Raw genomic sequence first — 17,044 nt, forward strand, 5'->3', positions numbered from 1 at the left:
CTGTGAGGTTTTGCTAGGTGGATTTGCATGCACATAGTCAGTGGTATTGAAGGAGTACGTCTCAAAATATTGGGATCGTGAATTCTTAAATTACTTAATCGTCAAAGACCCTTGTTAACCACTCTCTGTAGATTTATATTCATAGTGCAAAGGGAAATTGTAGGTAGTAAATGATTCATTGAAAGATGCTGAATTAATGTTGAACACATTTCCAAGGGCGACAAAATCAAATGGCTGACCACCCAAGCTGGAATGGTCGTTTGCACCAGGTAGCTCTCGACACAATCTTGTGGAAATTGAGAATAGGAGACAACAATCAAGATGATTTAGATCTAGAAACTAGAGTGGAAGAAATGAAAACCAAGAATGTTTCAGTTCATATAACTTTTAATATGGAAATTATGATAAAAAATAACAATCGTATTTCATCTGCGAAGACACTTAACAATAGACATTCAATAAATATAAATTCATCTCATCTTAATCTACCTGACGTGTGGTCTTTATAGGTGTAAAATATGGTTATCGTTAGATTAACATTCGCGTTTCCACTTTGCCATTCATTCGGTGACATACGTCGTCACTTTCAAGGCTAATCCATCCGTTATGGAACGTGTTCTAAGTTTTATGGAATAGATCCTCACTCCAAAAACTTGGAGTAAATCCTCACTCCTATTTAACTTGGAGTGAATCTTCGAAACAATAACTTGGAGTGAACATTCACTCCAACGACGCGTAGTAAATCGTCACTCTAATAGCATGGTGTAAGATATTAGTGTTTTGATTTACATTGTATGTACATATTCAGTTGCCTAATCTAATTTATGACTCATTTAGTTTTAGGAAGAAGATAAACTGAGAGAATATGGACGGAGAAAAACTGATCACTGATTTCTGCTCTCGCTTGCCGAGATTTCGCGTCCTCGTCTTGAACGTACTCTCCACAACTCTCGACGTTTTTTTGTTCTTATTTTGAATTCGTAAATCTTTTTTCTGAAATTGAGACCTTAGCAAATTTAGTGCTTCCCACAATTAAGCCTTGCCAAATAAGCAGTAACTTGCCAATCGGCGACAGAGGTCGACTGAAGCTAGAATTTGAAATACGTTGATCCCAACGGTACCATTTGACCGCGCGTTTAAGCTCTCCGTTTCAATTATCTTATAAAAATCAGCTTCTAATTCTATGCTTGTTTGACAGTCCTATACTACAGATCAACTCTCAGAGCTGAACCTATCAGGTGTGATGGTCTGTATCTTTATACACTGGGGGAGAAGCACTTACTTCCAATGGATTTTGCAAAGAGAGATTACGTGGAGGTTTAGGAAATTATCAAAACTTTAAATACGTCACGAAAGTAAGTCGCGTCTTTTTCAAAACTATAATACTGCGATGATACGTGTATTGACAGTTAAAGTGACACATTTAGCGAGAAATTATGCCAAAATAAATGTTTAATAATCTGGAGACTCCACCAACACTTCCGGTACAATCAGAAATATAACGATTCTATGAAAAAATAAGGACGGACATTAAGAAATCAGACGGACAAGATTTCACAGCCACGCTGGAATGCCCGGTTGTTTCCCGGCCAATTCTTTCAAGACGGCAAAGATGCCTTGAAGGGAAAAGCGATTCCTTCTCTTGTAATAACAGAAAAAAAGGGCAAACAGGATTACTTACTGCTAAGCATGGCTACTTATATACAAGATCACAGATTATTCAAAGCTGCCAAAGGCTAACTATCTACAGTAAGTTTGTGCTTTCAAGAGAAAAAGCAATAGTATATTTACAGCTATGTACAAAGCAACTATAATTATCGTTATTTCCTGAACCTGTGGCAACGATGCCAATGCTTCACCTTATAAACGGTAAACTAAAGGATTGATTTTGGCACTAAACTGATTCTTTCTTAATTATAGCGACGAAGTATATGCACCAGCCAATATTGTCATTCATGTAAAAATCAAAGTATGTTTTTGGTACAGTTACAAGCAGGAGAAATCATAAAGTACCCTACTTGTTCAAAGAAAAAGTCATTCATAGACTGAATGATGTTTTGGGAATTAGAAATTTCATAACATGTCACTGATACTAGAATATTTCTTTGCTAATGTTTTGTTGCAGTGGAAACACATCAAGACTGCAAAACGATACACTGGAATGGAAGCAATGGATGTCTACGCGCATAATGGAAACACAATTCCACAATCGCTGATGACGACATCTTGAATGTTGGGGAGTTTAGCCGCTTTACAGGCTACCTCAAGACCGTTCTCAACCAGGCCTATGGGACACTCCTCGTACGCAACTGGATTGTCGTTGTTGTAGATGGTGAAGTGGGCAGGCTGGCGGTCGTTAGCATAACAGAATCCGGCTACGAGTCCCGCAGTCACGCTGTGCGCGCTGAGTTCTCCCATAGTCAGGCCTGGAAGCGCCGCTCCACCAGTTCCGTCGCCCATCTCGTAGTCACCGCCCCAGATTTGCTCTCCCGGCCTGCCTCGGTTTTCCACCTCAAAGAGCCGAGTGTTCGCGTACGAGGGACCTCGCTCTCCCGAGCACAGGTAGAAGAACTGGCGACTCCTTGGGGCCAGATTACCCAGTTTGATGATCACCTTTCCCTGCACCTGTCCATCCCAGGAAAACTCCAAGAACGTTCGCATGTGTGCTCGGTCCACCATGGTCCTTACGTCCAGATACTGAAAGATGTGGGAGTTGTTATTATAACAGGGATTCAAAATCTTATACTGCACGTTAAATGAAAGAAAGAAACATTCAACTATGAATGTGTAGCAAGAAGCACAATGTAAAAATCTGTCTTGAAAATTTAAGCAGAAAATATATGAAATATCCTTCAATGTCTACAGTCATACTGAATGTGAATAACAATGTAGATGATTAATGTAGATGTCATATCATTTGGTAAGATTTAAGTACAACCTGTAACATTCATGTATTTGCAGATGTCGGGAAATTGAGCTAGCAATTGTAAGTTTAAAAGAATGATTATGAGCTCTCTCCAAGGGTTACTTATCCAGGTGAGACAACCACATACGGTACTTTGCTACTTACGTCGACCTTGTGCGTGTACACTGGTGGCGTCCCTTCGTGCAGCGCATGCAGGAGTAGGTATCCTTCGTGTGGCGTGACTTTGGCGCAGCGGCTCCTTCCTTCTTGGGTGTAAACTGCCCACACATCACTACCCACTAGAGATGCTGCCTTCAGTATTTCTGCCAGGAACTTTGGAATGTCGTTAAAGTCAGTGAACTGTAAAAGAGACACCAATAGATTACCAAATGAGGCAGTTTTCTAAAGCCGGGTTTACATGGTCGAACCCGGTTGTCGAACCTGATTGTCAAACGGTTTGAGGAGGTGGAGTCAGCCACAAATGCATAAGTTTTGTGGGCAGTGAAGCCCCACCCACAGAAGTCAGACGAGAATAGACTTTCTTCGAACCGTTCGACGAACTTGTTCGCCAACCAAATACCCTTGTTCACACGTTCGAACATCAAACACTTGTTTGTCGAACAGCGTTTGACAAACAGTTCGACCGTGTAAACCCGCTTTAAGGCTTTCTGGCTTCAGTGAATGATCTTTTGTGTTAACAGACTTTGTTTTCGTAAATTATCGAGACAGAATAAAGAAGAATACCTTACTTTGCCTTTACGGGGTGAGAAATTAGCCGCAGCACCGGCAGTATTCCGTTCTACAGCAGCTTCAAGTGCTGAACCTGTGACGATTTCAACCTGAAAGGGAGAGATGGGAGAAGTTTGAATTATAACAAGATTTTTTTTATAAATAATCTTATTAGATGCAAAACTGTCTTACAGGATTATTTTCACAGAGAAAAAGAGTCAAATGAATTTCATAATGTATCAATTGAAATTAATCTTATTCAAACTTTTACACATTGTCTAACTTAATACACCAAAGCCTAAAATAGAAGACCTCTTTAGCTCTGCTGAGCGCTTCAGAGCCAAGAACCTCTTGTGCCTGCATAACCCATTCTTGCACCATGAGGGTACGACTATCGTGGTCCTGGTGCACTTTTGTGACGTCGAAGAGACTCGACGCAGATTTCATCTGCTCTTGCACTGCTTCTAGAGCAGTCCGTTTTCCCTCTCCCTCCTCTATCCTTGCAGCAACTTGGTTAGAGGTGGAGACCATATCTCCTAGGAGCGACTCGTGCCGACCGAGGAGGGCTTGCAGAGCCTGCAGGTGTTTCTGGTGGATCATCTGCTGGCTGCCCAACTTCTGCTGAAAGTCCCGAAGCCGCGTCAGGTAGCAGTTGAGAGTGACCAGGTGTTCAGTGTTCATCTCGCCGGCCTCGCGTTTCAGCTCGGCGAGGAGGGCCTGGTCTCTCTGGGTGACCAATGAGAACATGGGGTCTTCCAGGAGACTAACGACGGTGTAGTTAATGGGTACGTCCTCCACTGCATTCACCGGCCCGTTGTGAGGTAATCGGCAGAAAGGGCAAAGCAGTTGACCCTGACCCAGGATGTCTGTCAGGCAAGACGTGCAAAGGGTATGGCCACAGCTGAGGCATCTTGGCCGTCTCTCTTCGTTGTCAAATCCCTCGAGGCACACCTGACAATCTTGGGAGGCCATTTCTTCCTGGAAACGCAGAACAAACATTTAATAAATCTTACTTTTTACCAAATATTGGCTAAACTTATGATGACGTAGAATTATAGAAAACACAAAATTGAAAGGCAAATTGAATACACGGTAAGAAGCTGTTTAGTAGTTTCAAAGTGTGAGGAGTCAAGGCTGATGACTGTAGCTAAAACACAAGAATTATCATTGATTCAACATGTCCTTATTCCTAATAAAGGATTTGTTCAGACATCGCGAGAATCGGTGGCTCTCTTTTCCTCACAATTTCTAAATAAGATATCTATGTACCTTCTCTCATAATCAGTGCATTATATTTCTATTCCTTTTAAATGTCCACTTTTCCTGATATAAAGAAATTACGTCAGCGTACGTTGTAAGATATGTATTGCCTCAAAGTCTCTGCTAAGAGCAAAGATTACTTAGAAAAGCTAAGCCAGAGATCTACGGTAGCGTTGTCTCCACAAACGGCAAAGTTATCACTGTTTTGTTGGGTGTTGCTCTTGGTAGAATCTTATAATCCTTGATACTAATAGCCATCTCTGGCCACAAAATTATCAACATTGTAAATAAGATATATCCTTGGTACTTTACCCTACTGAGGCTGCTGGAAGAAAACCTGTAGGACAACCAAGAAAAGATTGGAGAAGATGCTTGGAGGAGGATGTAAGAATCTCTGGGGGAAACCCGAATGAATGGTTCCATCAGGCACAGGATAGAGAAGAGTCAGAGAATCCTATCACGAGCGGTCATGGGTCAAAATGTGGCCTAAGAACCACTGGAGTGAGTGAGTGAGTGTGACTTTACCCTACTATGGTCAGAAACAGTTGCTAACTAAGGTTGTAAGAGGTCTTGTTCGCATTGACGAGAGGTGGATGTCGATACCGTGCATCATGTTGGCGATTTGATACCGCAGCGCCGGGTTTTACCTACAAATACGACCGTTCTTTTCCTCCACGCTTGGGGAAACCGTCCGACCGTTCTTTTCCTCCACGCTTGGGGAAACCGGCCGACCGTTCTTTTCCTCCACGCTTGGGGAAACCGGCCGACCGTTCTTTTCCACCACGCTTGGGGAAACCGGCCGACCGTTCTTTTCCTCCACGCTTGGGGAAACCGTCCGACCGTTCTTTTCCTCCACGCTTGGGGAAACCGTCCGACCGTTCTTTTCCTCCACGCTTGGGGAAACCGGCCGACCGTTCTTTTCCTCCACGCTTGGGGAAACCGGCCGACCGTTCTTTTCCACCACGCTTGGGGAAACCGGCCGACCGTTCTTTTTCTCCACGCTTGGGGAAACCGTCCGACCGTTCTTTTCCTCCACGCTTGGGGAAACCGGCCGACCAATGCTGTCAGAAATCTAAGCGTCGCTTGAAAGGCGACCTGCGTCTACGTACGAGTCGATGAAAGCGAGCAGATCACTTATAACTTTCATGAGATTCAAAATGTTATATCTTGAAAATTAACATTGATATTTTTTGGTGAATTGAATGTCAAAATTTATATGAATTATTGGTTTAGACTTCCGCTGCTGTAATATTTATCATTTCATATATTACCTTTAAAATATGTTATTATTCATGATAATAATTAACAAAAGATGTTATGGATACCAAGAAGTTATAGAATGAAAGGGTCAAATTGGCATCCACGAAGCGCAAGATTCCAAACGTGGTAGAACGATACAGCGCAGTGTATGTCACTGTAGTTAAGGTGCTGCTGATGAGACTGATTTGGGCAGTGGTATTAACCGAATGGATCTATTCCTGTTATCAATAGAAGTTGATAGTACTTATTTGATGTCATTTCCTGCTTGGATCCAATGACCTCAGTGGGAAAAGCAAAAGTTTTAGAAATGTTGACATAAGACATAGGTCTAGCTGGCTGTATGGTTATTTGTGAAGTTACAAAAACAGCTTTTGGTATTGTGATGATAAATGTGTATATACTCTCTCTCTCTCTCTCTCTCTCTCTCTCTCTCTCTCTCTCTCTCTCAAAGTCATAGGTTTAGCTGGCTGTATGGTTATTTGTTAAGTTACAAAAACAGCTTTTGGTATTGTGATGATAAATGTGTATACTCTCTCTCTCTCTCTCTCTCTCTCTCTCTCTCTCTCTCTCTCTCTCTCTCTCAAAGTCATAGGTTTAGCTGGCTGTATGGTTATTTGTTAAGTTACAAAAACAGCTTTTGGTATTGTGATAATAAATGTGTATACTCTCTCTCTCTCTCTCTCTCTCTCTCTCTCTCTCTCTCTCTCTCTCTCTCTCACACAGTCATAGGTCTAGCTGGCTGTACAATTATTTGTGAAGTTACAAAAACAGCTTTTGGTATTGTGATGATAAATGTGTATATACTCTCTCTCTCTCTCTCTCTCTCTCTCTCTCTCTCTCTCTCTCTCTCTCTCTCTCTCTCTCTCTCTCAGTCATAGGTTTAGCTGGCTGTATGGTTATTTGTGAAGTTACAAAAACAGCTTTTGGTATTGTGATAATAAATGTGTATACTCTCTCTCTCTCTCTCTCTCTCTCTCTCTCTCTCTCTCTCAAACACAGAAATATAAAGTACAATAGGGTTTAGCACGCCACAGGAGACTTGTGTTACCATATCGATGGCTCAAAATATACATCCCACCCGCCTGTTGCCAACGCGAGTTCAAGAGATTATCCTATGCATGCTAATGAGATAGGGCTGTACTCTATAGGGGTGACTTGAGTTCCTCTATAAGGGGTTATATTAACCCTGAGTGATAATAAAAGGACAGTGAATATACAATTTTATAACTCACTAAACCTGGAGATCATAAAGTAGATATATGCCCTATCTGGTGGTTTTATGCTAGGCCTATGCTAGTCAACAAGTTGATTAGCTAATAGGAGCATGATTAAAAGTGTCCTAGGCCTAAATAAATAGTGTTAGACCTACTTTTGAGAGGTGAGTCAGCTTCTGTAGAGTTTTAAGATATTTAAAACTCTGCTTAGGCCTAAAATAATAGTGAAGGATTGTTAATTATTGATATTTCTATTTGGCAAAATGATTCAAAGATTCTCTCTCTCTCTCTCTCTCTCTCTCTCTCTCTCTCTCTCTCTCTCTCTCTCTCTCTCTCAAACATATTTATATACCCAAGTTAAAGTCTTTTTTCGTATTCACACAGAGATTCTTAAGACATGATGTTCTGAATAGCATTGCAGGATTACCCATGATCTGAAAGTAGCGGCCATGTTACATGAATAAGTCATATGATTTGACTTCGATTTGGCAACGCTGCATGTGGTCAATTAATGTTGCCATATAACAGGTTCTTTTTTTTTTTACTTAGATGGCTTTGAGGAATATTGTACTGTAATTATATATATATATATATATATATATATATATATATATATATATATATATATATATATATGAATGATAAAAATTTAGATGTATGGTGCATTTATAGTGTATGGGATAAAATAATGTTAATAAGCCATATTTACAGCTAGCCACTGTGCCTCCTCTTTGTGGAAATTTTATATATGGGGACATTCCCTATTTATTTCGTAGATTTATAAATCAATTGATTTCCATAATGAATTTTTACTTAATAAAAACACTACTTTTACGGGGTTTAATATTACTTATTTCAACATCTGGCATCTCAAGGGGGGGGGCTGTTGCCAACCTGGGGCGCATGTAAATATTATAATTGGAAAAAAATTTAAGAATATGCAAAATTTGGATGAATAATTCCAGCATTTATGAGTATTATTAAATACGAAGGCTTAATCATGATATGTGTGTGTGTGTGTGTGTTCGTTCTAACCTAGGTTGGCCTTAAGATTAAAAAAGTACGAGTTATGGTAACATTCATCTTTTAAATGGGTTGGCGTGTCTGATTTTAGGAGAAACAAAATGATAGATAATAAAAAAAACAGTAATTTCTCGGTATATACATCCGGTTCCGGCGTGCATTATATCCCGGAGAGAGAGAGAGGATGAGAGAGAGAGAGAGAGAGAGAGAGAGAGAGAGAGAGAGAGAGAGATTTACCACATAATACCAATCAGGTCGGTCTAGAAGCTGCCACGAATATCAAACACTTTTATTTATTTCTTTCAGTGTCTTTCGCCTTTCAATTTAATATGGAATTTCCATGTAGCAATTTCCATTTTTTGCAATTTCTATTCCGGAATTTCCATTCTTGCAACATCTTTCTCTTTTTTGCAATTTCCACCTTTTTTCCTATAAGACTGCAAAGTCATTTTACCCCGGAGTGGTATAATATGGCTAACCGTGGCTTGCAACACAGCGCTATTTCGTCGATTTTAACGTTAAAAACAACCATATTAATAAATATATCATACGATTATTATAGCTTTTGCAACCATTAATGATATTGCAACATTCGCAAGTCAACATCTTTCACGAAATGTTGATTAATTTGATGAAACGTTAAGAATTGTTTTCCAGAAATGTTCTGACCAGAGAGACATCAACACCGCCCGTGTGTTGCCAACTGACAATTGATGGCAATTGCGTAAAATTTTGCAACATCCCTTTAAATTATGTATTTAAAAATACATTTAAATACATTCATGTATTTAGTTTTAGTCATAGATTAGTAATTTATTTTACATTTGTCTCATTATTTTCATAGTTTGAAAGTTTCATACATTTTACATCGGGTTTGTCTAAAGGTTTTGCCTGAAACTTATCTGGTAATATAATTAGGCGTGATAATACATAATGTATGATAAATATCCTCATAATTCATACATTTTATAAATATTTAATCCCTAAACTCCTATCTAAACAATTATATAGACATAAAATACCCACTTACCTTATCCTAAACCATGTATTTAAGCTACCACGCATTCACTGAAATCCCTAGACCTATGCATGATTTAACCCAGAAAATAGCTAATCCATTAACTAATTACAGTTATTTAAATCAATTAATGTGTATAATTAGTTTCACCTACCTCCCAGTCAGGATAAATAACCAGGAATACACGACAAATCCAATATACACGACAATAGCAACTGGATGTTGTGTGCACGACTACCTGGTTGTGGAGTTCAGGTGCAAGACCTTGGAGCAAAAAAAAAAAAAAAGAGAGAGAGAGAGAGAGAGGGGGGGGGGGAAGGGGTGAGTTGCTTAACATGTATTATTATATAATTGTTTTATTTTACCTCGCCCCTACCTCTTTTTAGGTAGGGGGAAAGGGTAGGGGGTAAATTGGTTTATATACAGTTAAAGCCATTTAACTGTTTCTCTCTTCTCTGAGAACTTTATAAATCCTGGTACGAAAGTTGCTATAAAAAGCAGATGAGAGAGAGAGAGAGAGAGAGAGAGAGAGAGAGAGAGAGAGAGAGAGAGAGAGAGAGAGAGAGAGAGAGAGGCTCTTGGAAAATAACAAATGAAACGAGAGAGAGAGAGAGAGAGAGAGAGAGAGAGAGAGAGAGAGAGAGAGAGAGAGAGAGAGAGAGAGGCTCTAGGAAAATAACAAACGAAACTTTCAAATTAACAACAATGAGGATGATAACTATAATGTATTTTATGCTAACTTAATATTGAAAGGCTTCCTGGTTATACGCTAACCAACATACGTAGACTCATGTGGCTTTTGTTATGTTGCTTATGTGATGAAATGAGGCACATAGTAACACCCGGTAGTTAATATTTCATTTTATACTTATTCATTGACTATTCATGAAGATATATGTAAGAATGTATGTATTAGATAGACATAAATAATTGATGAGATTTTAAACCACGATGGGTTAAGTGTAAATGAGTAACTGACTAGGCTGTGTAAGGTATCTCTGGACGGTGGAAAAGTGACTGATATTTATGGAGTTTTTAGTGTACATGAGTAACTGACCAGGGTGAGTAAGGTATTTCTGGACGGTGGAAAAGTGACTGGTATGTATGAGGCTGACAGTAACTTCCAAATAGGATGTGATAGTATAATTGTAAAAGTGGCCAGGCTGTGTAAGGTATTTCTGTAGCTGGGAAAAGCGACCGGTTTGGATGAGGTTGCTATAATTTGCTAAGCGTAGATGAGCCGCTCTTTAGTAAAACATCTAGAACATTAGTCGTCTCTATTTCATTATCTCCTACTTCGCGCGTCGTAGTACTCAGCCACGTAGGCCTGGGTCTTCCAACTCTTCTAGTGCCGTGATAACCAAACTATCACAAATGTAGCCGTTTCTAGTCCACTGCAGGACAAAGGCCTCAGAAATGTCCTTAGTCGTGTCGGAGGTTTGGCCAATTTCATTACGACGTCATCCAGTCAGAATAGGTGATGGTGGGAGATTTTTGTTTGATTGCTCACAGGAAACCAACATAGAATGGGTGGCCGTGACTAGTACAGCCTTGCTGATCATGGCAATACACAAAAAAAAATCACTACATTTGGCATCTCTCTCTCTCTCTCTCTCTCTCTCTCTCTCTCTCTCATTTAAAGAAATAAACATAAAATGATACATTGCATTTCTATAGATTCTAGGCCTGTTCCACCCATTCCTTCGGAACTTTTCCACCACCTTGCGTTACCTTACACACCTAGGTCAGCGGCTCATTCTAACATGAACCGCTCTCTCTGCATTAAGCTATTACTGCTAGAGAGTTATTGGGTCCTTTGACTGGACTGACAATACCACATTGGATCCTTCTCTCTGGTTACGGTTCATTTTCCCTTTGCCTACACATACGCCGAATGGTCTGGACTATTCTTTCCACATTCTCCTCTGTCCTCATATACCTGACAACACTGAGATTACCAAACAATTCTTCACTCAAGGGATTAACTACTGTACTGTAATTGTTCAGTGGCTACTTTCCGCTTAAGGGTAAGGATAGAAGAGACTCTTTAGCTATGGTAAGCAGCTGTTCTAGGCAAAGGACACTTCAAAATCAAACCATTGTTGTCTATTCTTGGGTAGTGCCATAGCCTCTCTACCATGATCTTCTTCCACTGTCTTGGATTAGAGTTCTCTTGCTTGAGGGTACACTCAGGCACATTGTTGTATCTTATTTCTCCTCCTCTTGTTTTTTTAATTTATTATAGTTTTCCTCACTGGGCTATTTTTCCCTGTTGGAGCCCTTGTGCCTATAGCATCCTGCTTTTCAAACTAGGGTTATAGCTTCAGCTTATAATAATAATAATAATAATAATCTGATGTTGTAATTCAACATGGCTGCCGAAATTTAAGATGGCCGCTAAAATTCTGATGAATATATGTACATATTATTGCTGTAAAACATATAGAAAAATCAGTGTTACATATCATACCATAGGAACTACAGTACTTTCATACTCCTTATCCAGCTAGATTTTACAACAAGAAGCTAGTTGACTGAGGTGGTATGGTCATGTCATGAGAAGAGATGAACAGTATATTGGGAGGAGAGTGATGGAAATGGAGGTACAGGAACGAGAAGGAGAGGGAGACCAAAGCGAAGGTGGATGGACTGTATCGAGGATGACCTTCGATCAAAGGGATTAACCGGTGATGAAGCGTGGGACAGAGGTAGATAGGAGAAAGCCGACCAGAAACATTGTCCCCACATAGAAGTGGGAAAAGATGTAGACAAAGAAGAAAGAAGTGTAAAAATTATAACAGCATGGCAGACTTCTGTTTGGTATCCACCCACCACTAATGTCCCAGCAACTGAAATGTTAACAACTCTAGAAAATCTCAACCAGGCAGAACTCCTTTGGAGCTGAATCTCTTGCAAATAGTTGTTATGATTCATCAAACATTATATGCCAGAGCGACTGAAATTTTATGAAAGCGCAAGGACCAGTAGATTTAAAATTATTGCTGGGATGGGTACTTTCAGGATGTAGGTCTGAGACGTTCGTGATGTGTTTCGTTGTACAGGGTTCAGCGTGTGGGCCAGTCGAGGGCGAAGGCTACAATTGTGCTGAGATTGCGTAAGTGTACATATGAAGGTCTGCTCCATATTGCCTGGAAATGATCCATTACCTAGCTAGAAATTAATCCTGTTGATTGAGTGGAGAAAATCACATCATTGAAGAACTTGGTAATCTTCAAAAACCTGACAAAGACCGTCCTGTTGTGAGATGAAAGCGTACAATTGCTTCGACAAGATAGTGTGGACTCGTCGACGTTTTGAGTGTCGTACTTTGTTATTTGGGGTGACACTTTTTTTAAAATATGGTCATCTAGAGAAAGTGACTGGAAGCTGCCTTTATATGCTGTTTGGAAACTGATTTCATAGTTTTTGGCCTATGAACTTGTGAATTATGTCGGGCGCTTAAAGTTTATTTTGCTCAGACAAACAGTCTACCGACTGATTATCTTGATGTGAACGAACAGTGCAGTCAGGAGATTAGAATCTAGTCAGTCAGATCATTGACTGTCAAGAAGGACATACAGATAGTAAGGAGTACAACCAAGTTTAGTCAAGAACCAAATGGTCTAAACAGAAATCTAACTGTTGAACACAACAATGGTTTCTGAGGACACCAGAAGGACATGACACGCACAGGAGGAACTGCTCTACGGCCCCCTAGATTTGCAAACGCGTCAAATTGAGAAATGAAAAGTAACAATCGAGATATTTGCGATGTTTTAAATAGCTGGATTGATCCATTTGCACGCACTAGTTTGCATCCTGACAGTTATGGCACGTACACGGGAGGCTGGAAACGATCTTACCGATGCGTGTGCTACATTGACGTCAGAACGACTTGAGTGCGATTCACCAGGGATAAAGTTTAGCAACCAGCTTGCGAAACAAAACTTGAAGACAACCTCAAGCATGAATAGACAGAAGAATGCAAAATGGCCGCTGAATTACACGATGGCTCCCGAAACTCTGACGGTTGGTAACACGGTGCTTCGTTTGAGTGAATAGCGGTGATAGCTCGAGAAGAATACAGTGACCCATGGTGAGACCGAGCATTTATTGAGTGAATAGTGGTGATAGCATCCTCTTGAACCATTACGTAAGGTAGACACCTCGAAAAACACGCATAGCCGTCATAGCAAATCGGTTAATAGTGTTTCGGCAGCCATCTTGTATTTCAGCGGCCATTACGTAAGGTAGACACCTCGAAAAACGCGCATAGCTGTCATAGCAAATCGGTTAATAGTGTTTCGGCAGCTATCTTTTATTTCAGTGGCCATTATCTAAAGTAGACACCTCAAAAAACACGCATAGCTGTCATAGCAAATCGGTTAATAGTGTTTCGGTAGCCATCTTGTATTTCAGCGGCCATTACGTAAGGTAGACACCTCGAAAAAACGCGCATAACCGTCATAGCAAATCAGTTAATAGTGTTTCGGCAGCCATCTTGTATTTCAGCGGCCATTTTGGATTCTGATTTGGCCATATTGAATCCCATTGTGAAAGACTTGATAGGCCTATAGATTAACATCATACACAGTGTCAAATCATATATGATAATTTAGAAACATTGAGAATGAGTGTTTTATACCTATTAATTTGTAATAGGAATAATATATTTTAGAAATATGGATAAATAAGAAAAATATTAGAGGCAGCTTAGCCCCCAACAAGCGGTAGTGAAGAGTCTATCTTAGGGTGCTAGACTCATGTACTAATATATATATATATATATATATATACACACACACACACACACACACAGCCAATCAACGCCACCACCCTCTGCCCAAAACTTAGGCTTAAGTAGACCAAATTCCTTCTGTTTCCTCGGGAGGTCCGGAACTTGGTGATAAGTTAAACCTGTGTTGATAAAAACTTACTGTCCTAATTAATACTGTCCCTCGTTACCACGACTTCCCTTTTGCACGAATACAGCCGCACACGAAAGGACTTTTCGTAGACATAGGCCTATTTCGTAAACGGCTTGAAGCACACGTTGAAAATTGGAAAAATTTGGAAATATTTTGGATTTTTTTGGGTTCATACGTTGGGATTCGATCTTGAATCGGAGCTGTGGCTAATTCTCTCTCTCTCTCTCTCTCTCTCTCTCTCTCTCTCTCTCCACTCAAGAATAAGATATACAAAATCATTAAAAACCTCTTTGAACGTTAAAACTAATTCGTTTTATCCAAGAACAACCCCGTGAAAGAACTCTCTCTCTCTCTCTCTCTCTCTCTCTCCACTCAAGAATAAGATATACAAAATCATTAAAAACGTCTTTGAACGTTAAAATCGTTTTATCCAATAGCAACGCCGCGAAAGAACTCTCTCTCTCTCTCTCTCTCTCTCTCTCTCTCTCTCCCAGCGCGTGCGTGTGTTTGTACCGGTATAACCGCTATGTCTAGCTCTCAATACCGGGAGGTCCGGAGCTGAGTTGATGTGATTGCCTATGTATTGATTTCATTTGTGTCGTTGTTAAATCTATCACCAGTTACTAAGACTTCCCTTTTAATAGCGACCACGGTCGCATCCGGCTCGTCTGGTCTCTGGTCTGGTCGCCTGGGTCTTTGGGCTGGTCGTCTGGTCGTCTTTGGTCCGTAAAGGGGTCGTTGATTAGCGTGGTTATAGCAAGGCTTAAGACCAGTTCTTCCCGACTGGTTTACTTCCTAGGCCGAGTTCCAGTCGCGGTTGGACTATCTGGATGTTATAAAATCCTTTTAAGGACTTCAAGTGGGGAAAATAGCCCAGTGAGGAAATAAAGAAATGAATGGACTATATTTAAGTAATGAATAAATAATATAGAATATCTTAAGATCAGTAGAACGACGGTAAAATAGATCTGTCATATTTATAGACTATGAAGAGAGACTTAGGTCAGCCCTGCGTAACTCTCTCTCTCTCTCTCTCTCTCTCTCTCTCTCTCTCTCTCTTAAAAGCAGGTTATAATAGTATTTATTGTTTTATGATGCTTAAGAGTTTCAATAACTGAGAGAGAGAGAGAGAGAGAGAGAGAGAGAGAGAGAGAGAGAGATAGGTCTATAAGGAAGGAAGCAGGAAGTGTGCAAAAGATTTAGGAGAGAATGGAAATTATAGTAGTGTTAAGAAAGCACTCCTTTATGGAAGTGAAGTGTGAATGTTGAACTTTGAAAAAAAGGGAGATCAGGGTAAAAGTTGTCATATGGGACTAGTAATATGGTGAATAGCATTTCTCTCTTACCAAGCTAGCGGTCCAAAGTTTGACTCCTGTGGAGTACGGATGGATTGTGTCTCTGTTGACCTAAGCAGCCCTTTATGTACATGATAGTTGGATAACTGCATTGGCCGCAGAGTTAAAAACATCCTTCTTCAGGCGGCTGTAAGCTGGAGTATCGCCGGAGTCTCCATTTCCGTGGTAACTGTCGACTCAGCACTTATTACCAAGCCTGAGTTTTTTAGATTTTCCGGAACCAATCGCTGTTGTCTAGAGTAACCAATCTTACTGGCTGGTGCTTCAAATTTTGTTGCAGCACCATAGTTCCAGCTCTAAGATTTGTCCTACGGATTCTCCATCCTCATTTCTCGTAGATCCGTCGAAACTGCTATTTCGCATGAGGCCAATTTTACACTGTACGAGGGACCCCCTTGTGACATCCAATCATGCTGCTTGTGCCTTTCTATGAGGCTATTTCTACCGTACAAGAAGGGTGCTTATGAAACATTCTGACTTTCAAGTAGTTGGGAATTTCACTAGAGGCCTATATTTACCATATTTACATTCTTCATTGCTGAAAAGAAATCTATTGTTCTGATAAGAGGCATTACAACCAGAAGTCTCAAATCACTGGAAGTTCTTTCTGCAGCCACTAAAATGCTTATGATACTTCCAGAAGGCGCAAATCACTATCGCTTGTTTCCTCAGAGTGCTACAATGTTTATAATGCTTCCGGAAGGCTAAAATCACTAGCTACACATCCAATCCCTGCAGTTTATGCTGGACTTGTAACCCGAAAAGTGATGATTGGTCCACTGGTAACCGTTGATCACCCAGATATGACTTTGGCGTCAATAACTTCATCAGAAGGTAACCAGATCTTGCTCCAGCTTCCGCACCATTAGATGCAATCATCTCTTTGGGGGTCTCGCAAGGAGTTTATCGCATTAGGACTTTCAAACACTAATGATTTGTTCAAAGGAGTGGGACTAGGCTCGGATCAGAATTTCGTGTACCCGCTTTCCTTTCTTCACTGGAAAGAGATGAGTGAAAGAACTGTGAATCTAAAAGAACTGAAAATCTTACAGAGGCACAAGAACATTGGTGAAAACTGGGAGCTGATGCAAAGAGTTTTCCCCCATTACTACTGTCAAAAATTCTATGTTAAGGTCTTCACCCACTAAATCATTTCCACACAGTGTTGGATCCTCACCTATGGTTTCAACTGTCTTGAGACGCTGTGTATTTACTCGTAAATTTGCAGTCACCACTGTGCCATGGTATTTTTGGGTGAGATAGCCATGTCGTCCTGATGGAAGTTCCTTTAGGGTAGCTTCCTAGGGTATATTTGACAAAGTATTAACCTGTTCTGAGATTTCCTATATACT

General features: G+C 40.3%; 1 protein-coding gene across 1 annotated transcript; it reads right to left on the reverse strand.

Moving 5' to 3' along the window:
- Positions 1-393: 393 nt before the first annotated feature.
- Positions 394-9,681, reverse strand: LOC137618758 (uncharacterized). The gene is made up of 5 exons (XM_068348940.1): positions 9,564-9,681; positions 3,947-4,612; positions 3,655-3,744; positions 3,071-3,265; positions 394-2,697 (listed from the first exon to the last, which is right to left on the reverse strand). Exons 2-5 carry the CDS (start codon positions 4,604-4,606, stop codon positions 2,179-2,181), a joined length of 1,464 nt encoding a protein of 487 aa, XP_068205041.1. The 5' UTR covers positions 4,607-4,612; positions 9,564-9,681; the 3' UTR covers positions 394-2,178.
- Positions 9,682-17,044: the final 7,363 nt, after the last annotated feature.

This window comes from Palaemon carinicauda, chromosome 25, assembly GCF_036898095.1.
Source record: "Palaemon carinicauda isolate YSFRI2023 chromosome 25, ASM3689809v2, whole genome shotgun sequence".
NCBI classification, from domain to species: Eukaryota; Metazoa; Arthropoda; class Malacostraca; order Decapoda; family Palaemonidae; genus Palaemon; species Palaemon carinicauda.

Excerpts from the sequence above, each read along its gene's own strand:
- LOC137618758 (XM_068348940.1), bottom strand. The coding sequence starts at position 4,606 with ATGGCCTCCCAAGATTGTCAGGTGTGCCTCGAGGGATTTGACAACGAA. Across the intron at positions 3,745-3,946 it reads CGCTCAGCAGAGCTAAAGAG|GTTGAAATCGTCACAGGTTC; the intron begins GTCTTCTATTTT and ends TCTCCCTTTCAG. Across the intron at positions 2,698-3,070 it reads TGTACACGCACAAGGTCGAC|TATCTGGACGTAAGGACCAT; the intron begins GTAAGTAGCAAA and ends CACATCTTTCAG.